Source organism: Nerophis ophidion, linkage group LG24 (genome assembly GCF_033978795.1).
Source record: "Nerophis ophidion isolate RoL-2023_Sa linkage group LG24, RoL_Noph_v1.0, whole genome shotgun sequence".
Taxonomy (NCBI): Eukaryota; Metazoa; Chordata; class Actinopteri; order Syngnathiformes; family Syngnathidae; genus Nerophis; species Nerophis ophidion.
This window is the reverse complement of record NC_084634.1, coordinates 11,218,816-11,246,428: the sequence shown is the minus strand read 5'-3', so window position 1 is coordinate 11,246,428 and position 27,613 is coordinate 11,218,816. Positions and strand designations below refer to the sequence as shown.

At 39.9% G+C, this 27,613-nt stretch overlaps 1 protein-coding gene across 4 annotated transcripts in view; it reads right to left on the bottom strand.

The window, feature by feature from the left end:
- cdc42bpab (CDC42 binding protein kinase alpha (DMPK-like) b) overlaps positions 1–27,613 on the bottom strand; it is a 254,069-nt gene that overhangs the window by 81,984 nt on the left and 144,472 nt on the right. For all 4 annotated transcript variants that reach the window (XM_061886127.1, XM_061886128.1, XM_061886130.1 and 1 more), the window contains exons 6-8: positions 7,979–8,072; positions 3,281–3,481; positions 3,079–3,220 (exon numbers count right to left, since the gene is read on the bottom strand). In XM_061886127.1, coding sequence (XP_061742111.1) covers positions 3,079–3,220; positions 3,281–3,481; positions 7,979–8,072 — 437 coding nt within the window. The remainder of the gene's footprint in view (positions 1–3,078; positions 3,221–3,280; positions 3,482–7,978; positions 8,073–27,613) is intronic.

The following is a 27,613-nucleotide window of genomic DNA, read 5'->3' as shown; positions in this document are numbered from 1 at the left end:
TGATGCAAAGTGGAAAAGTGTTCTGTGGTCTGACGAGTCCACATTTCAAATTATATTTGGAAACTGTGGGTGGTTTCCAACGGAACAAAGAGGAAAATAACCATCCGGATTGTTATAGGCGCAAAGTTCAAAACCCAGCATCTGTGATGGTATGGGGGTGTATTAGTGCCCAAGGCATGGGTATCTTACACATCTGTGAAGGCACCATTAATGCTGAATGGTCCATACAGGTTTTGGAGCAACATATGTTGTCATCCAAGCAATGTTATCTTGGACGCCCCTGCTTATTTCAGCAAGACAATGCCAAGCTACGTGTTACAACAGCGTGGTTTCGTAGTAAAAGAGTGCAGGTACTTTCCTGGCCCGCCTGCAGTCCAGACCTGTCTCCCATAGAAAATGTGTGACGCATTATGAAGCGTAAAATACGACAGCGGAGACCCCGGACTGTTGAACGACTGAAGCTCTACATAAAACAAGAATGAGAAAGAATTCCACTTTCAAAGCTTCAACAATTACTTTCCTCAGTTCCCAAACGTTTATTGAGTGTTGTTAAAAGAAAAGGTGATGTAACACAGTGGTGAACATGCCCTTTTCCAACCACTTTGGCACGTGTTGCAGCCATGAAATTCTAAGTTAATTATTATTTGCAAAAAAAAATAAAGTTTATGAGTTTGGACGTCAAATATCTTGTCTTTGTAGTGCATTCAACTGAATATGGGTTGAAAAGGATTTGCAAATCATTGTATTCCGTTTATATTTACATCTAACATAATTTCCCAACTCATATGGAGACGGGGTTTGTACATGGCGGACCACAATAATGAGGTAACGAACCACATTGAATTACGTGGCGGACCACAACAATGCGGTAACGGACCACATTAAATTACATGGTGGGCAAGAATAATGAGGTAACGGACCACATTAAATTACATGGCGGACCACTTTGAATTACATTCCGGGCCAACTTAAATAACGTGACATTAAATGACAAGGATGTACCACTTTAAAATGATATGGCGGGCCACAATAAATGACATGACGGACCACATTGAATTACATGGCGGGCCACAATAATGAGGTAACAGGCTACATTAAATAATGTGGCAAACCACATTGAATGACGTGACAGTTTAAATGATGTGACACATTAATTGACATGATGAACCACCTTAGAGTGACATGGCGGGCCAATTTTAAGGACGTGACGGACCACATTAAAGGCCACGTAAAATGACGAGACAGACCACATTGAATTACATGGTGGGCCACTACAATGAAGTAACAGGCCACTTTAAATAACGTGGCAAACCACATTGAATTACATTGCGGACCACATTCAATGCTGTGGCAGGCCTAGTTAAATTGAATTACATGGTGGGCCACAACAATGAAGTAACAGGCCACTTTAAATAATGTGGCAAACCACATTGAATGACATTGCGGGCCAAGTTAAATGATGCGACACATTAAATTACACGATGAACCACCTTACAGTGATATGGCGAGCCAATTTAAATGACGTGACTGACCACATTGAATTACATTGCGGACCACATTCAATGCTGTGGCAGGCCTAGTTAAATTGAATTACATGGTGGGCCACAACAATGAAGTAACAGGCCATTAATATAACGTGGCAAACCACGTTGAAAGACATTGCGGGCCAAATTAAATTAAAAACAACTCAAATGTACTTCTAATGTATATACTTGTTCTTATGCTATCTGAACTCACTATGTTCTCTGCTGGCTGTACATATCCTACTAAATAAGACCGACACTGTTTCAATGTCCACATTTCTCTGTTGATGCAATTGTTGATGACTGAAGTTCTGATATCAACCAAAGCTCCTCATCCCACCCCCCGGATTGTAAATAATGTAAATAATTCAATGTACATACTATGATGATTAACTTGTGTGATGACTGTATTATGTTGATAGTATATATTTGTACCATGAATTGATTAACGTGGACCCCGACTTAAACAAGTTGAAAAACTTATTCGGGTGTTACCATTTAGTGGTCAATTGTACGGAATATGTACTGCACTGTGCAATCTACTAATAAAAGTATCAATCAATCAATCAACGTGACGGGCCATTTCAAACGACGTGATGAACCACCTTAGGATTACATGGCGGGCCCCTTTTAATGACGTGATGAACCATTTTAAGTGATGTGGCAGACCACAATGAATTACATAGTGGGCCACAATAATGAGGTAATGGACCATTTTAAATGATGTGGCACACCACATTGAATGACATGGCAGGCCCAGTTAAATGACGTGATGGACCATTTTAAATGATGTGGCAGACCAAGTTGAATTACATCGCGGACCACAAGAATGAGGTGAAGGACAATATTAACTGATGTGGCACACCACATTGAATGACATGGCAGCCCTAGTTAAATGACGTGGTGGGCCACATCAAATGAGTTCACACATTAAAAGACGTGACTTACCACCTTAAATGACTGCGGTCCATATTAAAGTTAAAGTACCAATGAATGTCACACACACACTAGGTGTGGCGAAAATGTTCTCTGCATTTGACCCTTCACCCTTAATCCACCACCTTAATCCAGTGAGCAGCAGCGGTGGCCGCGCCCAGGAATCATTTTGGTGATTTAACCCCTAATTCCAACCCTTGATGCTGAGTGCCAAGCAGGGAGGTGATGGGTCCCATTTTTCTAGTCTATGGTATGACTCGACCGGGGGTTTGAACTCACAACCTACCGATCTCAGGGTGGACACTCTAACCACTAGGCTGAGTAAGTGTGTAGGTAGATGACATGGCGAGCCGATTTAAATGAAGTGACGGGCCGATTTAATGAATGGGCGGGCCATATCTAGCCCCCGGGCCCTGCGTTTGACGTGTGTGGTGTAGATCAATGTCTTCATGAAGCCGAGGCGCACAGACTTTAGGTTGGAAATTATGTTTCTTCTTTCCTCAAGTTGGTTTCATTGTTCTCTAGGTTACTTGAACCCGGCTACATTCTTTGCATTGCCGCAGCACACCTGATGACCTCTGACTTGGGAAGCACCTGTGTAGTCAAGACTAGTCCGTACCAGAAAAGAAGGGATGTTGCTTGTAGTCTTCAATCCCGTTCTGTCCTAATCGGTACTGCCGGCTGCAAATGAGCCGACGTATGAGATCCTTGGCGTCCTCTGAAACGACATCCGTAATCTGCTGAGGGAACTGGAATCGCTCCTGCGGAACAAGGTTGAGGACATCAAAGGCTGGTACAGACACAAACGCTCATGAGCTCACCTGATGGTTCATGATTTTGGCGTAGGTTTCAACCAGGGACTCCGCATAGAAGGGAGTTTCGCCGTACAGCATTTCGTACATGCAAACTCCCAGGGACCACCAGTCGCACTCAGGTCCGTACTTGCCCTTTCCATCCTCCATGGCCTGGAGGATTTCTGGAGAGATATAATCCGGGGTTCCCACAGCCACGGACGACTGGACCTAGGGTGTGGACCAAACCAGTCAGTGACCAAAAGACCCGTCTTTTGGGGATTTTTGCCCAACATCCACAATCTTTTGAGACAGCAAGACACCTCTTTCCCTTTTTCTAGTGAAGTGATGTGAAGTGAATTATATTTATATAGCGCTTTTCTCAAAGTGACTCAAAGCGCTTTACATAGTGAAACCCAATATCTATTTTTTTTTTTTACATTTAAACCAGTGTGGGTGCCACTGGGAGCAGGTGAGTAAAGTGTCTTGCCCAAGGACACAACGGCAGTGACTAGGATGGCAGAAGCGGGGATCGAACCTGCAACCTTCAAGTTGCTGGCACGGCCGCTCTACCAACCGAGCTATACCGCCCCTAGTCCTTCTAAAGCAGGGGTGTCCAAATTACGGCCCGCTGACGTCTTCAATTTGGCCCACGAGACCTCACAAATTTAAATAGGAAATTAACCCACAGGGAAACGTCGTTCATTTTAAAATCGTTTTTAATCATATTTATTTTTATATTAGTTTTATATTTATTTTTTTATTTTTTATTTTCATTCAGTCATTGGTGGAGCTAAGGATAATATTTGAATATTGTTTTTAATATTGTTGTGCAGCACTTTGGAAACATTTCTGTTGTTTAAATGTGCTAAACAAATAAAGTGGATTGGATTGAATTTTCATGCTGCTATTATGTCGACATCGAGTTGACAAAATAAAGAAATTCTGGTCAATGACGTTTAACTATGTGCTGAACAGAAGGGTGCGCAGAACTTACTTACATTGACCCAATACAAACAACCTTCCCTAGTCATGGTGCAAACAAATAAAATAAATAAACCAAAACAAAATGTTAACAGACATGGTCACCAGTAACAACCTTTGTGGACATTGCAAAAACATCATGATGCACCATAAAAATTAAAAAATTACACTAATTTAAATCCGTTACAAACCATAATGGGAAAAAGGCAAAACACTCCCCCCCAGTTATCCATGTTTGTCGCATTTGAGCAGCTTGACATTTTTGATTGATTACAAAACTTAATGGAGGTTGTCATGGAAGTAAACAAGGTAGGAGTCAAACTTTCACATACTCTTAATATCAAATTATATCAACAATAATAAATGGTAAATGGATTGTACTTGTAAAGCGCTTTTCTACCTTTTTTTTAAGGAACTCAAAGCGCTTTGACACTATTTCCACATTCACCCATTCACACACATTAACACACTGATGGGGGTTTATTATAATATTATATTTATTTATAAGATTATAAATATGATTTTATTATAATATATATATATATATATATATATATGTTATAATATTTGTTATTATATATTATAACTTAATACCCATTAAAATAAATATAGAATGTAGAATATAATAAATATGTATGTATATATATATATATATATATATATATATATATATATATATATATATATATATATATAGTTACTTTACATGCAGCTTGCTTGCAGCCCTCGACCAAATTTTTTTTTAACCAAGTCAAAAAGTTTGGACACCCCTGTTCTAGAGTGAAAAACTGCTAGCACGAGGTGGCTAACAACGCAGGTAACGTCGCCTAGAAACAAAGTTTTACATACATGCTTTAACCCATCCATCCAGTATCTACCGCTTGTCCCTTTTGGGGTAGCGGAGGGTCGCTGGAGCCTATCTCAGCTGCATTCGGGCGGAAGGCGGTGTACACCCTGGACAAGTGGCGACCTCATCACAGTACACGCTTTAACCATTTAACCAAATGTAGTGAATGCTGAAAATTTAAGTCTTAAAAGTAAGTTACATATACTTTCAGCGCTTAAACCACCAGGTCAACATCATATCTATCCGTCGATATGAAACATTATAGGGTTTATTTTATGTTTCATGCCCTTTTTTTAATGGGAAAAACAGAAATAATGTGCGTGTAACGTTTTTGATGCTGCATCAACACAACTTACCAGCATGTTATTTTTAACACAAAAGTGGTTAGCAGCCACTATGCATCTAATGTGAACATATGGTACTTGACGCTACTCTGGCGGTATCTAGTGGTTGAGGGGTCAAATTACACCTCGGAAAGGATTTACACATATTTCAAAGGGCAATGCTTGCATTCATTTAGGTTTTGTGGAGAAAGCGCAACAAAATAACAGGCTTACAGCATAGGGAACAGTGGCCATTATTAAAAATGAATCAATGTTTTCCTTGTGTTATCTTTTAACCTGCCTATTGTACAGCACTTTGGCTACCCCGGTGGTAAATTTCAAATGTGCTTTACATATAAAGTTGATTTGATTTGATAATTTCACTAGTTTTTAGAATTTGTTTTCCCTAAATTCTACCGTAATTAAGCCGCTTCCTACGATTTAAACGTCGCGCCTGATGGTTTTTTCTTCGCTAAAGCAAATAGTTTTCATTCAACACATGTGAAGGCATATAAATAGGGTGTTAATGTTTGTGCTACAGCGCTATCTCATGGACAAAATTTCTTACTGCAGGTGCAGCCAGGTGAATGTATACATGTGTCTCCTTCTGTTTGAAAGTTTAGTCTTCTAATCCTCCTTAGTATTTCTACTCGAATGGATACTTCATCAGTCACGGCAACGTTTGTAAGTTTTACATTATACAGTGGGGCAAAAAAGTATTTAGTCAGCCACCGATTGTGCAAGTTCACCCACTTAAAATGATAACAGAGGTCTATAATTTTCATCATAGGTAGACTTCAACTGTGAGAGACAGAATGTGAAAAAAAAATCCAGGAATTCACATTGTAGGAATTTTAAAGAATTTATTTGTAAATTATGGTGGAAAATAAGTATTTGGTCAACCATTCAAAGGAGGTTTTGGCTCAAAATCTCACGATACATGGCCCCATTCATTCTTTCCTTAACACGGATCAATCGTCCTGTCACCTTAGCAGAAAAACAGCCCCGAAGCATGATGTTTCCACCCCCATGCTTCACAGTAAGTATGGTGTTCTTGGGATGCAACTCAGTATTCTTCTTCCTCCAAACACGACAAGTTGAATTTATACCAAAAAGTTATATTTTGGTTTCATCTGACCACATGACATTCTCCCATGTGCTCTCTGGCAAACTTCAGACGGGCCTGGACATGCACTGTCTTAAGCAGGGGGACACGTCTGCACTGGAGGATTTGATTCTCTGTCGGCGTAGTGTGTTACTGATGGTAACCTTTGTTACTTTGGTCCTAGCTCTCTGCAGGTCATTCACCAGGTCCCCCCGTGTGGTTCTGGGATTTTTGCTCACCGTTCTCATGATCATTTTGACCCCACGGGATGAGATCTTGTGTGGAGCCCCAGATCGAGGGAGATTATCAGTGGTCTTGTATGTCTTCCATTTTCTAAAAATTGCTCCCACAGTTGATTTTTTCACACCAAACTGCTTGCCTATTGTAGATTCACTCTTCCCAGTCTGGTGCAGGTCTACAATTAATTCCCTGGTGTCCTTCAACAGCTCTCTGGTCTTGGCCATAGTGGAGTTTGGAGTCTGACTGTTTGAGGCTGTGGACAGGTGTCTTTTATACAGATAACAAGTTCAAACAAGTGCCATTAATACAGGTAAAGAGTGGAAGACAGAAGAGCTTCTTAAAGAAGAAGTTACAGGTCTGTGAGAGCCGGAGATCTTCCTTGCTTTAAGTGACCAAATACTTATTTTCCACCATAATTTACAAATAAATTCTTTAAAATTCCTACAATGTGAATTCCTGGATTTTTTTTTCACATTCTTTCTCTCACAGTTGAAGTGTGTTGAAAATTACAGACCTCTGTCATCATTTTAAGTGGGAGAACTTGCACAATTGGTCGGCTGACTAAATACTGTTTTGCCCCACTGTAACTAAAATAATTCTTACTTACTAAAGCGTGCCATGCATGTGTGATGTCTAGGAGTGTTTTCATGCATATTTGTACGCGCTATCATAATGTAATCAAGCTTGTGTCGTTAGCATTAGGTAGTATGTTATGTTTACTAATGTCTGTTAGTATTATTAACTTAAAACGGCATGTATTGTTTCAGTTTTATAAATTCTTAGTAAATTCACCAAAACGTCACCGTGGGATTATTGAGTCTGTTTAGCTGATTGTAGAGCTCGCCGGGAGTGGACAACTCCTCTTATTTACTCTGTTTAGCTGATTGGAGAGCTACCTTCCACAGCTAGTGAGTCCATAACGATGACTTCTGTTTTGTTGGATCAGCCGTTTTACTGCCGTGTTACAGAAACCATTTGGAAAAAATTGAGGTATGTAAATAAACATGTACATAATATTTCAGTGTAAATAACGTCTATATCTGTGGCTTATAGTCCGGTGCGGCTAAAATATGGGAAAAATATGAATTTATTCTAAAATGTAGTGGGTTCGGCTAATATACAGATGCGCTCCATAGTCCGGAAAATACGGTGTTCTCTCTCTTATATTTAGTCAGCTCTTCTGTGCAGTGTAGCACATAGATGTTAACAGCAGTGTTGTACAAACTTACCGTTCCATCCTCCATGAGTTTGAGGCAGGAGCCAAAGTCAGCCAAGCGGATGTGGCCGTTTCTATCCAAAAGGATGTTGTCAGGTTTGATATCCCTGGAAAAATCACACATGAAGAAAAAAATGCTCAAAAAAACCCCCAAATGTGATGCAACAGCTGGAGCTATATTTAGTAGGAATGCCTATATTATCGGCCGATAAATGCTTTAAAAATGTAATATCGGAAATGATCTGTATCGGTTTCAAAATTATCGGTACTGGTTTCAGAATGCAAAATTCATGACTTTTTAAAACGCCGCTGTGTACACGGACGTAGGGAGAAGTACAGAGCGCCAATAAACCTTAAAAGCACTGCCTTTGCGTGCCGGCCCAATCACATACTATATACGGCTTCACACTCACACACACTCACACTCACACTCACACTCACACTCACACTCACACACACACACACACACACACACACACACACACACACACACACACACACACACACACACACACACACACACACACACACACGTGAATACCACGCATACTTGGTCAACAGCCATACAGGTCACACTGAGGGTGGCCGTATAAACAACTCTAACACTGTTACAAATATGTGCTACACTTTCAACCCACACCAAACAAGAATGACAAACACATTTCGGGAGAACATCCGCACCGTATCACAACAAACACAACAGAAGAAATACCCAGAACCCGTTGCAGCACTAACTCTTCCGGGACGCTACAAAATATATTCCCCCGCTATCCTCTACCCCAACCTCAACCGGCCCACCTCAACCTCCACATGTTCTCTCAGGGAGAGCATGTCCCAAATTCGAAGCTGCTGTTTTGAACCATGTTGAAAAAAATAATGCACTTTGTTACTTCAACAATAAATATGGCAGTGCCAGGTTGGCATTTTTTTCCATAACTTGAGTTGATTTATTTTGGAAAACCTTGTTATATTGTTTAATGCATCCAGCGGGGCATCACAACAACATTAGGCATAATAATGTGTTAATTCCACGACTCTATACATCGGTATTAGTTCATATCAGAATCGGTAATTAAGAGTTGGACGATATCGGCAAATAAGCCGTTATCGGACATCTCTAATATTTAGTCGTATTGCAAATTCGGTTTACACTTCTGTGGGTTGTGGCCTACGGCAAACTTTTGCGGCGTAATATTAATAATGATTTTCTTTTTTTTTTTTTTGGATCTATTTACAATTCAAATATAAATGTTTCCCCCTCCAAAACAACAGATTATTTCGCAAAAACCTGCCCATGTTTTGCAGCCCTACTGCTGCTGACAGTTCCACGGTGCAGATTATGTCAGTGGGATTCATTGCAATACACGTTTTTGTTCCACTCTCCCAGCTTCTGCAATCAGCGTTCACTTTTTTTAATCAACTGGCTGACTACAGTTGCCCTGACCCTCACCAGATGCTTGTAGTTCGCTGAGCTCCACACAAGGATCTGGGATTTCTCAATAGGAGATGTATTTCAGAAGGTGGAGCCTTGTAAAAAAAAAAAAGAATTGTATGTGATTGGATAAACCACTTGTCCGTTATCTCAAGTAATGTGCTACTTCAACCACTCACATCGAAATCAACCCGTGACGCTGCTGAGAGCGACGCTGGGAAATCCAAACCCGGGCGGAAGAAGAGCCAAAACATCCTAGCCACCAATAAATGCTTTCAAAACCATTCTCTGTTCATCTTTTAAAGAATTAATATTTGATCGATTCGACAAAACAGTTGCATGCATGAGCAGAATCAAGGTCAGCCCACGACGCAGGATGTCTATCTGGAAGGAGTTTGCATTGCCTTTGAGCCCAGATCCTTGTGTGGAGCTCAGCCAACTACAAGGGTCTGGTGAGAGTAGGATCCACCAAATTCACCCCAACGTCACCGTGGTACTTATTGAGTCTGTTTGGCTGACTGTAGAGCTAGCTTTCGCAGCTAGTGGGTCCACGACAATGACTTCTGTTTTGTTTGATCAGCCGTTTTACTGCTGTGTTACAGACACTGTTTGGAAACAATTAAAAACATCCATCCATCCATCCATCCATTTTCTACCGCTTATTCCCTTTCGGGGTCGCGGGGGGCGCTGGCGCCTATCTCAGCTACAATCGGGCGGAAGGCGGGGTACATCCTGGACAAGTCGCCACCTCATCGCAGGGCCAACACAGATAGACAGACAACATTCACACTCACATTCACACACTAGGGCCAATTTAGTGTTGCCAATCAAAACAGTTACAAAATATTTCCCTGTAAATAACTCATTTCACAACATGTATATATCTGCGGCTTGAAGGTCCGGTGCGGCTAATACATGGAAAACCTCCTCCGTGGCCTTGTGGTTAGAGTGTCCGCCCTGAGATCGGTATGTCGTGAGTTCAAACCCCAGCCGAGTCATACCAAAGACTATAAAAATGGGACCTGTTACCTCCCTGCTTGGGACTCAGCATCAAGGGTTGGAATTGGGGGTTGAATCGGCAAAATGATTCCCGGGCGTGGCCACCGGTGCTGCTCCCTGCTCCCCTCACCTCACCTCCCAGGGGGTGATCAAAGGTGATGGGTCGAATGCAGAGGATAATTTCACCACACCTAGTGTGTGTGTGTGACAATCATTGGTACTTTAACTTTAAAATATTTGTGTTTTCTAAAGTTTAGTGGGTGCAGCTTATATACCTCAATGGTAAATGGTAAAATGGTAAATAGGTTATACTTGCATAGCGCATTTCTAACTTTTTTTAAGGCACTCAAAGCGCTTTATAACTATTTCCTAGGGGTGTAACGGTACACAAAAATTTCGGTTCGGTTCATTTTCGGTACAGTAAGAAAACAACAAAATATACATTTTTTGATTATGTATTTAAGAAATTTGCTAAATATTCCACCAAAAATATTTTTCTTAGTGGAATATTTGATGTGAAGTAATCGGAAACTTGGATAGGTCAATAATTCATAATCACATTTATTTTGATTCATTATGTTTTGAGCAATGACAGTTTGAAAGAAAAAAAAACAGCTATGTTTTATTAGTCAACGTTGAAACTTTTTCTAAATTACATTTAGCCTTTAAGCTTTTTCATTTCACTTTTGTTTATGTATTTTTATTTTAATAGTATTTTTAGAATGTGCCGTGGGCCTTTAAAACATTAGCTGTGGGCCGCAAATGGCCTCCGGGGCACACTTTTGACACCCCTGCTATAGATAATAAAAAATTAAATCTGATAAATCTATGGATAAAAAGCAGAGCCTGGCGACGCATGCGCGTTTATCATAACTCTCTCGCTCTCTCTGTCTCCACGCCTCCCTCACGAATGTTGCTGCGCGCACCACTTTTTTTTTTGCTTTTAACCCCTTCTTACCCTGAACGTACATTGAAAATACACGCAACCCTAACTTAAAATGCCGGACATTCGAGGCATTTAAGAAACTCCACCTGGACAGCTCCGCAAAGAGGACATATCCCGTGAAAAGAGGAGGTGTGGCCAGTCTATCATAGCCCAGTCGTTGCTAGCATGCCGTGTGTTGTTGTTTTTTTGATTGATTGAAACTTTTATCAGTAAATTGCACAGGGACAGTACATATTCCGTACAATTGACCACTAAATGGTAACACCCCAATAAGTTTTTCAACTTGTTTAAGTCGGGGTCCACGTAAATCAATTCATGGTGCCTCGGTGTGGATTGTTTACACAACGTGCGTTGCGCTACTCAATATGTCCGTGTCGTTCGGTACACCTCCGGACCGAACCGAAACCCCGGTACCAAAACGGTTCAATACAAATACACGTACTGTTCCACCCCTACTATTTCCACATACACCTATTCACACACTGATGGAGGGAGCTGCCATGCACGTCGCTAATCAGGACCCATCAGGAGCAAGGGTGAAGTGTTTTGCTCAAGGACTCGACGTACGTGACTAGGATGGTAGAAGGTGGGGATTGAACCAGTAACCCTCAGATTGCTGGCACGGCCACTTTCCCAACGCCAAGTCCAGAAAACATGGTATATCTCTATCTAAAGTGGCAAGTACACACCCCGTTTCCATATGAGTTGGGAAATTATGTTAGATGTAAATATAAACGGAATACAATGATTTGCAAATCATTTTCAACTCATATTCAGTTGAATATGCTACAAAGACAACGTATTTGATGTTCAAACTGATAAACATTTTTTTTTTTGCAAATAATCATTAACTTCAGAATTTGATGCCAACAACACGTGACAAAGAAGTTGGGAAAGGTCGCAATAAATACTGATAAAGTTGAGGAATGCTCATCAAACACTTATATGGAACATCCCACAGGTGTAAAGGCTCATTGGGAATTTGCGGGTGCCATGATTGGGTATAAAAGCAGCTTACATGAAATGCTATGTCATTCACAAACAAGGATGGGGCGAGGGTCACCAATTTGTCGAACAGTTTTAGAACAACATTTCTCAACGAGCTACTGCAAGGAATTTAGGGATTTTACCATCTACGGTCCGTAAAATCATCAAAAGTTTCAGAGAATCTGGAGAAATCACTGCACGTAAGCGCTGTGTAAAGGATATCACCACATGGGCTCAGGAACACTTCATAAAACCACTGTCAGTAACTACAGTTGGTCGCTACATCTGTAAGTGCAAGTTAAATCTCTACTATACAAAGCGAAAGCCATTTATCAACAACACCCAGGAATGCTGCCGGCTACGCTGGGCCCGAGATCATATAAGATGGACTCATGCAAAGTGGAAAAGTGTTCTGTGGTCTGACGAGTCCATATTTCAAATTATATTTGGAAACAGAGGACGTGGTGTCCTCCAGAACAAAGAGGAAAATAACCATTTGGATTGTTATAGGCGCAAAATTCAAAAGCCAGCATCTGTGATGGTATGGGGGTGTATTAGTGCCCAAGGCATGGGTAACTTACACATCTATGAAGGCACCATTAATGCTGAATGGTCCATACAGGTTTTGGAGCAACATATGTTGTCATCCAAGCAACGTTATCATGGACGCCCCTGCTTATTTCAGCAAGACAATGCCAAGTAACGTGTTACAACAGCGTGGCTTCGTAGTAAAAGAGTGCGGGTACTTTCCTGGCCCGCCTGCATTATGAAGCCTAAAATACGACAGCGGAGATTCCGGACTGTTGAACGACTGATGCTCTACATAAAGCAAGAATGGGAAAAATTCCACTTTCAAAGCTTCAACAATTAGTTTCCTCGGTTCCCAAACGTTTATTGAGTGTTGTTAAAAGAAAAGGTGATGTAACGCAGTGGTGAACATGCCCTTTCCCAACTACTTTGGCACGTGTTGCAGCCATGAAATTCTAAGTTAATTATTATTTGCAAAAAAAACCCAAAATAAAGTTTATGAGTTTGAACATCAAATATCTTGTCTTTGTAGTGCATTCAATTGAATATGTGTCGAAAAGGATTTGCAAATCATTGTATTCCGTTTATATTTACATCCGACACAATTTCCCAACTCATATGGAAACGGGGTTTGTAAATGGTTGGTGTGGGTTATGTTGATATCAGTCTAAAATGTAAAGGGGCATCGACATAAGCGGCTCCCACTGTACTTAACCGCTAAAGCAGTGGTCCCCAACCACCGGGCCGCGGGCCGTGGCCCGATTGGTACTGGGGTGCAAAACAATTTTTTATTAATTTTTATTTAAAAAAAAAAATATATATATATATATTTTTTTAAATTAAATTAACATTAAAACCACAATATACACTTACAATTAGTGCACCAACCACAAAAACCTCCCTTTTTCATGACAAAAAAGCCCCTTTTTCATGACAAAGAAAAAAAAAAAGGATTTCTCCGTCATTTTTCAGTCTCCCTCCAGTCAGGGTGAGCATTGTGCCTTGAAATCCACATTATCCAGCAGCTGGAAGTCGCCTGGTGTGAGCGGCAGACTGGGTTAAATATAGTTCTTGTCAATGTCTGACCATTGCACACTTTCCCCTGAGGGTAGTAGCAGTGTGTGTGTGTGTGTGTGTGTGTGTGTGTGTGTGTGTGTCTGTGTGTGTGTGTCTGTGTGTGTGTGTGTGTGTGTGTGTGTGTGTCTGAGGCCCTATTAACACACTGAACTGTGACACAGCTCAACACACACGTGCTCAAGGAAAAACCACACACTTTGTGCGTAACTCCATCTTAACAGTGACTCGGACTCTGTGTCAATCATTTGTCAATTCTCTTGATAGCATTGACCTTAAAGTAAGCTGCACTTTTCTGAATGTTGCCAACCATTCACAATCCTTATGTAAGACAGGAAACACGTGTGTTTTTATTGTTTTATGCATTCTAACTCGTAAAATATGGCAAGTAAGAGGTGGTTCACAGTGCAGCTAATCGGAGTACACGATTACACCCATAAATCCCCCTAAAAACATCCAAAAAAACCACCACCAATAATCCATTTCCATGTCGTGACCTGAATATTAACAAGTATTAGCGATATTGTTATCAAAAGAACTAAAAAATAGGAACTACTTTTAGCGGTGCCGTGATCACAGAGAGATAACTTGATTATGCTGCCATATTGAGCTGCTGCATCGCCTCTAACTTGGTGAAAGTAAATTCTGGATGATAAATCATGCCTCTCACCTGGATAGTAGAAGACTGTGGACATAAACCCACAAGTTGGTTAACTTTGACATCAATCAATCAATCAATGATTATTTATATAGCCCTAAATCACTAGTGTCTCAAAGGGCTGCACAAACCACAACATCATAGGTAGAGCCCACATAAGGGCAAGGAAAACTCATCCAATTTAAACCCGAGAAAAACACGGAAAGATGCTTGTGGCGGCACCTTTTTTTTTTTTTTTAAACCCTTTGTAAGGATTATGATGAATTCTTCATGTAAACTGGAAGATATAAACATCCCATTAGTCTTTATCCCAGTGAGACCGGATATTGTACAGTAAGTGATTGTTTTATTATGTTCTTGATTAGCACACAACTTCTAGAACTTGTAGATCATCCTCCTTACATTCAGGATCAAAAATACAAGTTTCTGAATCATTATTTGTCCCAAAGTAGTCTTTGTTGTCTCTCATCAAGTCTGCCATGATTAGTAGTCGTCTTGTTGAAGGGAAAGTGAACGTTGTGACGTGTCTGCGAAATTAATACGCCGCCGTATGCTTAAAATGATCAAAGTATGTACATATTACACGTTAATAAAAAATTACTAATGATCTATTGCTAACGATGGATTCTGATGCGTCATCTATGTTGCTGCTACTCGATCTTAGCGCTGCTTTTGATACCGTCGATCATAATATTTTATTAGAACGTATCAAAACATGAATTGGTATGTCAGACTTAGCCCTGTCTTGGTTTAACTCTTATCTTACTGATAGGATGCAGTGCGCCTCCCATAACAATGTGACCTCGGACTACGTTAAAGTAACGTGTGGAGTTCCCCAGGGTTCAGTCCTTGGCCTTGCAGTCTTCAGCATCTACATGCTGCCGCTAGGTGACATCATACGCAAATACGGTGTTAGCTTTCACTGTTATGCTGATGACACCCAACTCTACATGCCCCTAAAGATGACCAACACGCCGGATTGTAGTCAGCTGGAGGCGTGTCTTAATGAAATTAAACAATGGATGTCCGTTAACTTTTTGCAACTCAACGCCAAAAAAACGAAAATGCTGATTATCGGTCCTGCTAGACACCGACCTCTATATAATAATACAACTTTAACATTTGACAACCAAACAATTTTAAACAAGGCGACTCGGTAAAGAATCTGGGTGTTATCTTCAACCCAACTCTCTCCTTTGAGTCACACATTAAAAGCGTTACTATAACGGCCTTCTTTCATCTCCGTAATATCGCTAAAATTCGCTCCATTCTGTCCACTAAAGACGCTGGGATCATTATCCATGCGTTTGTTACGTCTCGCCTCGATTACTGTAACGTATTATTTTCGTGTCTCCCCATGTCTAGCATTAAAAGATTACAGTTAGTACAAAATGTGGCTGCTAGACTTTTGACAAGAACAAGAAAGTTTGATCACATTACGCCTGTACTGGCTCACCTGCACTGGCTTCCTGTGCACTTAAGATGTGACTTTAAGGTTTTACTACTTACGTATAAAATACTACACGGTCTAGCTCCATCCTATCTTGCCGATTGTATTGTACCATATGTCCCGGCAAGAAATCTGCGTTCAAAGGACTCCGGCTTATTAGTGATTCCCAAAGCCCCCAAAAAGTCTGCGGGCTATAGAGCGTTTTCATTTTGGGCTCCAGTACTCTGGAATTTAGACCAGTTGATCTGCCGTTTCTTTTCTTTTTCTCCTATGTCCCACTCTCCCTTGTGGAGGGGGTCCGGTCCGATCCGGTGGCCATGCATGACGTACTGGCTGTCCAGAGTCGGGACCCAGGATGGACCGCTCGCCTGTGTATCGGCTGGGGACATCCTTGCGCTGCTGATCCGCCTCCGCTTGGGATGGTTTCCTGCTGGCTCCGCTGTGAACGGGACTCTCGCTGCTGTGTTGGATCCGCTGTGGACTGGACTCTTGCGGCTGTGTTGGATCCATTATGGATTGAACTTTCACAGTATCATGTTAGACCTGCTCGACATCCGTTGCTTTCGTCCTCTCCAAGGTTCTCATAGTCATCATTGTCACCGACGTCCCACTGGGTGTGAGTTTTCCTTGCCCTTATGTGGGCCTACAGAGAATGTTGTAGTGGTTTGTGTTGTGGTTTGTGCAGCCCTTTGAGACACTAGTGATTTAGGGCTATATAAGTAAACATTGATTGATTGATTGATTGATAGTATGAATGTTACTACATGCCATATATACTTACAGTGTGTATATAAAACCATGAAGGTTTTTTTAGAGCATTTTATAGGCGGAATAGAGCGACTCCTATTGACTACATTGTTGATTGATTGATTGATTGAAACTTTTATTAGTAGATTGCACAGTACAGTACATATTTCGTACAATTGACCACTAAATGGTAACACCCGAATAAGTTTTTCAACTTATTTAAGTCTGGGTCCACGTTAATTATCCATCCATCCATCCATTTCTACCGCGTATTCCCTTTGGGGTTGCAGGGGGCGCTGGTGCCTATCTCAGCTACAATCGGGCAGAAGGCGGAGTACACCCTGGACAAGTCGCCAACTCCATCCAGATAGACAGACAACATTCACACACTAGGGCCAATTTAGTGTTGCCAATCAACCTAACCCCAGGTGCATGTCTTTGGAGGTGCGAGGAAGCCGGAGTACCCGGAGGGAACCCACGCAGTCACGGGGAGAACATGCAAACGCGAACCGGGGATTGAATCCAGGACTAGTCAGGACCTTTGTATTGTGAGGCAGACGCACTAACCCCTCTTCCACTGTGCTGCCCCCACATTAATCAATTCAAGGCAATTCACATTGACTCTTGCTTGCATTTTTTATGAGTTAGAATGCAATAAAAAAGAAAATACATATGTTACTTAATTATTGTGAATGGTAGACCAAAAAAATAAATAAAAAAAGTGCCCTTTGAAGGGAAGATCTATTTCTGCTCAGTGCTGTGGCGATGTAATAAAAAAGGAAATGGTCCTATTTTGTTAAGCCGGAATTAAGTAGGATGGCTTTTGTTGTGCTACTGACATCTCAATCAAAACTGCAAACTTTTGCAATTGTACATCATCTTTCTTGAACTATGCTCGTTCATTAGGGAAGGTTGCATCAAGCTAACACACACACACACACACACACACACACACACACACACACACTACAAGGCCATATAGAATGCTAAGCTAATAGCAGGCTAGCTAGTTCAGCTAATTGGACAACTGTGTCAAAGGACTCCTGCGGTCTATAAGAGCTGCACTGAGACTAGAATAGAGGGAGGTAAGCTCTGCTAAGACACAACATCCATCTGGGAAGGCCATCTGGTCCCCGCCTGGTAATAAACACACACACACACACACACACACACACACACACACACACACACACACACACAAGGATGGTCCACATGGCGAGAGGCAAGCAATTGTTCCGAGTGTATGACTTCTGTCACCACTACTAAATCCAACACTTGCCTGGGACAAATGATCAAACTCCACAACAAATATTGACTTGCGTCCACACAGGCCTTATGAAGTCAAAAGTGTTTTGGTCAGGTGAGCCTGGATATTACGGTAAAACTGAAGATGCTTCTTGTAACAAAGGAAAGCAGACATCCATCCATTGGCACAGCCCATATTTGGCATTTTGATATACTGTATTTCTGGAAGGATTTAAAAAATGCTACAACAGCTCTGAAAATAAACAAAACAGGAATCAATACACGCATTAAAATATTTACAATGCCTGTCACAAAGATTGACGAAGAGACAGAAGCTGTTCTCTTTTCAATCACTGAGGCAGAGGGACACACATGTTCCTAATCAATAAGAATAATTATACACCACCCAGGGTGGTGGGTCCAAACTGAAAGATCCAAACATGCTGGGGTCATTTTGATATTTTTCATTCTTAAAACCAATATAGAATTTTTTTTTATCTTAAGGCCTCCCCCCAAGTTTGTCCTGGGGACCCAAAAGGGTCTCAGTCATAAAAAATTTAAAAAAATAAGTCATAATATTTTATCATTTATCGCTTAAATCTATAGATCAGGAGTGTCCAAACCTTTGGATTGGGCAGCCACATTTGGGCTTTAAAGAATTTATGTCGGGGGCCGAAAGTGGACTGCATGCAAACTATATATATATATATATATATATATATATATATATATATATATATATATATATAAATACACACATACATATATACATACAAAACCCCGTTTCCACATGAGTTGGGGAATTGTGTTAGATGTAAATATAAACGAAATACAATGACTTGCAAATCATTTTCAACCCATATTCAGTTGAATATGATACAAAGACAACATATTTGATGTTCAAACTGATAAACATTTTTTTTTTTTGCAAATAATAATTAACTTTAGAATTTGATGCCAGCAACACGTGACAAAGACGCTGGGAAAGGTGGCAATAAATACTGATAAAGTTGAGAAAATGCTGATCAAACTCTTATTTGGAACATCCCACAGGTGTGCAGGCTAATTGGGAACAGGTGTGTCCCATGATTGGGTATAAAAGCAGCTTCCATGAAATGCTAAGTAATTCACAAACAAGGATGGGGCGAGGGTCACCAATTTGTAAGCAAATTGTCGAACAGTTTTAGAACAACATTTCTCAACGAGCTACTGCAAAGAATTTAGGGTATCTATCATCTACAGTCCGTAAAATCATCAAAAGGTTCAGAGAATCTGGAAAAATCACTGCACGTAAACGATGATATAACGGACCTTTGATTCCTCAGACGGTACTGCATAAAAAACCAACAACATTGTGTAAAGGATATCACCACATGGGCTCAGGAACACTTCATAAAACCACTGTCAGTAACTAAAGTTGGTCGCTACATCTGTAAGTGCAAGTTAAAACTCTACTATGCAAATCGAAAGCCATTTATCAAAAACACCCAGGAACCCCGCCGGCTACGCTGGGCCCGAGATCATATAAGATGGACTGATGCAAAGTGGAAAAGTGTTCTGTGGTCTGACGAGTCAACAGTTCAAATTATATTTGGAAAATGTGGATGTGGTATCCTCCGGAACAAAGAGGAAAATAACCATCCGGATTGATATAGGCGCAAAGTTCAAAAGCCAGCATCAGTGATGGTATGGGGGTGTATTAGTGCCCAAGGCATGGGTAACTTACACATCTGTGAAGGCACCATTAATGCTGAATGGTCCATACAGGTTTTGGAGCAACATATGTTGTCATCCAAGCAACGTTATCATGGACGCACTGCTTATTTCAGCAAAACAATGCCAACCCACGTGTTACAACAGCGTGGCTTCGTAGTAAAAGAGTGCGGGTACTTTCCTGGCACGCCTGTGGTCCAGACACGTCTCCCATCGAAAATGTGTGGCGCATTACGAAGCGTAAAATACGACAACAAAAACCTGGATTGTTGAACAACTTAAACTGTACATCAAACAAGAAAGGTAAATAATTCCACTTTCAAAGCTTCAACAATTAGTTTCCTCAGTTCCCAAACATTTATTGAGTGTTGTTAAAAGAAAAGGTGATGTAACACAGTGGTGAACATGCCCTTTCCCAACTACTTTGGCACGTGTTGCAGCCATTAAATTCTAAGTTAATTATTATTTGCAAAAAAAAAAAAGGTTTATGAGTTTGAACATCAAATATGTTGTCTTTGTAGTTCATTCAACTGAATGTGGGTTGAAAGGGATTTGCAAATCATTGTATTCCATTTATATTTACATCTAACACAATTTCCTAACTCATATGAAAACGGGGTTTGTACATACATACGTATATATATATATATATATATATATATATATGTAAATATATAGCCAGTCATGAAATTTGCAGAATTGTCCGGTATTTTTGCCAAATGTTCCATCTTTACCAAGAGCCCCTCGACGCCGAAGCTTTTCCGGGCGACGCCATCTTGTTAAGAAAAGGCGTTAACAAAATAAAAGCATGTAAACAACATACACAAATGTGCGATAAAATAATTGTCGGCGTTAATAGATTGATGAGTTAACGCGTAATTACGCATTAATTTGCCCACCCCTATATATATATATATCCATCCATCCATTTTCTACCGCTTATTCCCTTTTGGGGTCGCGGGGGGCGCTGGCGCCTATCTCAGCTACAATCGGGCGGAAGGCAGGGTACACCCTATGTTTATGTTGATGAATAGATATACAGTACAGGCCCAAAGTTTGGACACAACTGCTTTCTTTATTCTTATGACTATTTACATTGTAGAATGTCACTGAAGGTATCAAAACTATGAGTGAACACACCTGTGAAGTGAAAACCATTTCAGGTGAATATCTCTTAAAGCTCATCGAGAGAATGCCAAGAGTGTGCAAAGCAGTCATCAGAGCAAAAGGGTGCCTAATTTGAAGAAACTAGAATATAAAACATGTTTTCAGGTATTTCACCTTTTTTTTTGTCAAGTACATAACTCCATATGTGTTCATTCATAGTTTTGATCCCTTCAGTGACGATCTACAATGTATATAGTCATGAATACAAAGAAAACCCATTGAATGAGAAGGTGTGTCCAAACCTTTGGCCTGTACTGTATGTATGTATCACATACATACATACAGAAAATAAGTATTTGAACACACTGCTATTTTGCAAGTTCTCCCACTTAGAAATCATGGAGGGGTCTGAAATTCTCACGGTAGGTGCATGTCCACTGTATGAGAGATAACCTAAAAAGAAAAATACAGAAATCAAAATTTAAGATTTTTTAACAATGTATTTGTGCGATAAAGCTGAAAATAAGTATTTCAACACCAACATTAATATTTGGTAGAGTAACCTTAGTTTGCAATTACAGAGGTCAAACGTTTCCTGTAGTTCTTCACCATGTTTGCACAGACGGCAGGAGGGATTTTGGTCCACTCTTCCACACAGATCTTCTGTAGATCAGTCAGGTTTTTGGGCTGTCGCTGAGTAACACAGACTTTCAGCTCCCTCCAAAGATTTTCAATTGGATTTATGACTGGAGACTGGCTCGGCCACTCCAGAACATTGATATGGTTCTTACAAAGGAACTTCTTGGTTTTCCTGGCTGTGTGCTTTGGGTCATTGTCATGTTGGAAGATCCAGCCACAACTCATCTTCAATGATCTGACTGAGGGAAGGAAGTTTTCGGCCAAAATCTCACAATACATGGCTGCAGTCATCCTCTCCTTAATACAGTACAGTTGTCCTGTCCCATGAGCAGAAAAACACCCCCAAAGTATGATGCTACCACCCCCATGCTTCACAGTAGGATGGTGTTCTTGGGATGGTGCACATCATTCTTCTTCCTCCAAACACGCACTGTGGAATTATGACCAAAAACGTCAATTTTGGTGTCATCTGTCCACAAAACTTTCTCCCATGACTCCTCTGGATCATCCAAATGGTCATTGGCAAACTTAAGACGAGCCTTAACATGTGTTGGTTTAAGCAGGGGAACCTTCCGTGCCATGCATGATTTCAAACAATGACGTCTTAGTGTAGTACCAACAGTAACCATGGAAACAGTTGTCCCAGCTCTTGTCAGGTCATTGACCAAGTCCTGCCGTGTAGTCCTGGGCTGATTCCTCACCTTTCTTAGTATCGTTGAGACCCCATGAGGTGATATCTTGCATGGGGCTCCACTCCCATTGAGATTGACCGTGTTTAGCTTCTTCCATTTTCTAATGATTGCTCCAACAGTGGACCTTTTTTTTTTTACCAAGCTGCTTGGCAATTTCTCCGTAGCCCTTTCCATCCTTGTGGAGTTGCGCAATTTTGTCTCTGGTGTCTTTGGACAGCTCTTTGCGCTTAGCCATGCTGAATGTTTGGGTCTTACTGATTGTATGGGGTGTCTTTATGCAGCTAACAACCTCACACAGGTGCATCTGATTCAGGATAATACAGTGGAGTGGAGGAGGACTTTTAAAGATGGACTAACAGGTCTTTGAGGGACGGAATTCTAGATGATAGACAGGTGTTCAAATACCTATTTTCAGCTGTATCACACAAATAAATTGTTGAAAAATCATAGATTGTGATTTCGGGATTTTTCTTTTTAGGTTATCTCTCCTACAGTGGACATGCACCCACCGTGAAATTTTCAGACCACTCCATGATTTCTAAGTGGTAGAACTTGCAAAATAGCAGGGTGTTCAAATACTTATTTTCTTGACTGTATATATATTTATATAAGTATATATGTATATATATATATATATATATATATATATTTATATAGGTATATATATACTGTATATATATATATATATATATATATACACACACACACATATCCATCTATATATGTATTCCTTAGGTCAGGAAAAAAACACACAGAGGCTATTTCATCCCTAAAGGGCTGTTCCACAGGTTTCCCTGCTCTTCAGGGGAGTTTATTTAAGCATCTGTGGCTGTCACACATGAAGAAGGTACATTACATGGGGGCGTGGCAATTGCTTGAGGTGTTATACAGCAGTGCCCTGCTTCCGTGCCTTCGTGATGAGACCAGTTTGTGGCGTTTTCTTTTAACAGTAAACAAATCGCAGCTCTGCAACTAACCCGTTTACCTACGTCTGTGTTAATATTATCATTCTTACAATTTCATTCTTCTGGAATTATTGAGTCTGTTTTGCTGATTGAGCTTGCGCAGCTAGTGGGTCCACGACAAGGACTTCTGTTTTGTTTGATCAGCCGTTTTACTACCGTGTTACAGATAGCGTTTGGAAACAATTAAGGTATTTAAATAAACATTTACAAAATATTTCGGTTAGGGATGTCCCGATCCGATATTGATATCGGAAATCGGTCCGATATTAGCCAAAAAAGTGAATATCGGATTTTATCGGACTGAATCTAAAAACTCCGATATAAGCGCTCCGATATAAGCTGTCCTTTTGCCGCTGTAGCACTTCTATAATAGGTGACTGGTTTGATCACACTCCAACACAGTGGGTGGCGGCAATGCCCAATTAATTAACGTTGGTGGCGGCCGCGGAAGAAGAGCGTCTCTGATCCAGCATGCACAGCCCACGTGATCACAACAACGACAACGCGTGTGCTCAGCAAAGTGTAGTGATGTCGGCTGTGTGGAAGTATTTTAACTCACAGCATGCCGAAATGCTTATCTTCTTAAAAAAAAATCTCCACATCATGCTCGGACTGCAGAAAGGGGAGAAGGAGGAGGAGGAGTAGTAAGGGTAGTCAGCACTGACTGATTATCATTTGTTTTATGCTCTTGTTATTAGAATGATATGTTTATTGTGTTTACACTATTCTTCAGTGAAGACTAAGAGTAATTACTACATTGTTTTGGGCATAGTCAGTCAGTGAAACTGGAGCTGTGAACTCTTAATTTAGAGCAGTTGGACAGTGGACAATATTGTGTTGTTTTTGTGGCTTTTGTCCCTGCCCACAGTTGTTTCCAACATATGCTGACAGTAAAAAAATAACTGAAGTGAACTTGAATTGTTTGCACTTTGAAACGTTTTTTTTTTAATTTAGGTTATTTTTCAGGGTCTTCTAATTTATTTTTAATGTATTCTTTTCAATTGTATAATTATGTTGGTGTTAGTGGTTATTTTGCACTTTAAATATAACATTTTGTTTTTATTGGATTTGTTGAGGTAATACTCTTATGTTGAAGGTTAAAATTTATGTAACCAATTGGTTAATAATAAATGGGTCAGTTTTTCCCATACCTACTCTTGCTGACTATTGTTTTCTGTTTTAACACAACATCAGTAACAGTAACATCACTTTATCAAGCATTTTCTAACATTCTAAAAAACAAAATAAGGAATAAATATATGTATGATTCGTGCCTATATCGTATCGTATTGATATCGGTATCGGCAAATACTCAAGGCTACAATATCGGTATCGTATCGGAAGTGAAAAAGTTGTATCGGGACATCCCTAATTTCGGTGTTAATAACTCAAACCACAACGTATATATCTGAGTCTTGTAATCCGGTGCGGCTAATATATGGAGAGCTAGAACAAAAATCTAATATTTAGTGGGTGCGGCTTAAACACCGGTGTGCTCTATGGTGTGGAAGATACAATTTTCAACTGTAAAGGACATTTTTAGTCACCACCACAGATGTCTTCCTATTTGTCCACACATGGACAAGCGTCTTCAGTACCAACCCCCACGTCGCAGAATGGTGGTGTGGCTCCCCCGGACACAGACACACAAACTAGACAGATGTGGTGCGAGGCAGCGCTAAGTCATGCTGAGTTGGCCTATTGAAACATTTGTCAGGGCCCTCTTTGAGGCCACGCAGATCACTGACCACTGAATACATCAACACACACACACACAGACACAGACACGCACACACGCTTTGCATCTGACTAACACACTTTAGTGTCTCATGGGAGTTGGCCCAGGGTTAACCAAAAGGCTCTGTGGTCTTTCATCTGTGGTTCCTATTCCCCGTCGTCATCTATATCCATTCGAATATATTTATAAGTTTTGTGTCAACAACAGAAAAGAAATTGAACGTAAATAAACTGATTGAGCTTCTGTGTGAAACTAAATTGTTGAAATACAGAAACCCTCTTTTATGGATTATTCTACATCAGCGGTTCCCAAACTGTTCGATTTGGGGGTCACACAAACACAAACTTAGCATAAACATATATACAAATAAATATATATACATATGGTATATACAAATAAATATTTATATATATGTATATATTAATATATATATATACACACACACACACATGCATACATATATACACACACAAAAACGTTGTGTGCATATATGTATATATATAAGTGTGCACATGCACATATATATACATACATATATATATATATATATATACATACATGCACATATATATACATGCACATATATACACATTTATTACACAAATGCACACATATATATATACACACATACACTTAATACACTTATGCACACATATGTACATACATATATATATACATACATACATACATATACGAGGTGGGGGGAAAATTTATTTTTAGATGCAATGCAATTTGGACATGGACCGATTCGTAAGCGTCAAATAATAATCAATTTAGTTATTTTAAAATAAAGTAATGCAGATAGTTTTAAAATTTAGCTGACTGAAGCGAGCCACCTCACCCAGAGATTCGACAAGCTCCTTTACTGTAGGGCACTTATGTTCCTGTTTTGCCCACGTTTTTGTTAATTTAATGAATCTGATAGGAATTAATGTAACTTTCTTCTTCCAAAGTAATTGTTTTAAGTTGCAAGAGATAAACGCGTATTTAGTGAAACAAAACAAATCTTAAACTGCATCGATATACATAAATTAAAGTTGCATCAATAATCCATTTTAAATTGAATCGTAGCTCCTGAATCGTAATCATAATCGAATTGTGAGGTATTCATTATTGATAAGAACTTGTCAGCTTTTTGTCATTAAAATGATCCCTTTATCTTTATTTGTACATTTTGACAGAGGGAGGTATTTTTTTAAATTATTTATGTTTTTAAGTTATGTACATTTATTTATATGTACATATAGATGCTGCATCAGGACATATTTTGACAGAGTATGAGCAGAAATATGTCGTATAGAAATTAACTATACACAATAAAACATTAACAAAATGATGTGTAACATGAACGGTTTTTGAAGTGACACCTTTGTGACATGAAAAAAACAAGAAATGTAAAAAAAAAAAACATGGCGTTTACTTATTGATATCAATATAAAACTCAAAGCATTTTGGCTAATGAAGATGAAGTCTAATAAACAAGCTTTGTTCTTCTCCAACGCCTCCTTGTAGTTCAGTACAACAGTTCGGCCAACAAAAATAAAGGAGTGACAACTCTCACATCGAATACACAATCTTCACAGCCTGCGTTCAGTTCGATGAGACAACAAAACACTTAAACCAGTATTGATGTTACTTGAACACTGATACAGTTTGCAGTTAAATAAAGAACAAGTGAACATCCCAGTAAACAAACTAAAGACTTTATAAACAAGTTTTGACAAGGTTCACGACACATCGCCTGCTGCATGTTTCCTCACGCCAATAAGTCACAACAGTTAATGGACGCTGTATTAAGAAAATAAAAGCAACAACAAACAGTTTTTCTCCTTTGCTGTATACTTTTAGTGTGGGGACAAGTGCGCTGTCTCCAATATTGTCTACACCTGTCTCCCTCTAAACACAGCAGTGTGCTCTTAAACGCACGCATGGAAGCGAGGGAAAATGAAGTTAAACCAGCAAAGTCCGTGTAGTTTTTTTTTATCAAGCCAAACAACGCTAGTGCACATATATGCTCACAGGTGCTACCTGGTGGTTGTTTGTGCACACTGCAGCGAGACCTGGATAGTCCCGCTCCTTAATGCTTCAGTCACGGGCAGGGTTCTCACAAGAATGGGGCAAAAACACAACCTTACCTAATGTATTTTTTGTGTCTAAATGGAAAGACATAAAACATTTAGCCAGAAAAGTACTTTATTAATACATATCATTTCCAAGCATTCGCCGGCCACAAAAAATTATCTGGCGGGCCAGATCCGGGCAATGGGGCTTGAGTCTGACACCTGGGACTTAAATGATTGGGCCGTTCGTGATCCGAGAGGAATAAAGTCATCCCTGAGCTGCATACGAGTGTGTTTACTGGATCAGGGGTTTTTAACCTTTTTGACCTCGGGGCCCAACTTTTCCAGAACAGACGGGCCCGGGACCCACTCAAATATCGCCACCAAATGCTTAATCTTACTCTTGATTTTAATTGTATTCAAAAATTACAGTGCTAAGATAAAAAAATATATATAAAAAAATATGTAAAATAAAAAAATATATATAAATACATTTAAAAAAAAAAAATAAATAGTGGAAGATTAATTTTAAAAAATACTAAATTTAATCATTTCTCATTTGTGTGGGTCTTAAATAAACTTTTGATTAAATTTAAGTGCAAATAAAAATGCAGTTTCATCACTTAAGTCATAATTTTTGCGCTTAAACTTTAAGACTTTTGCTCCAG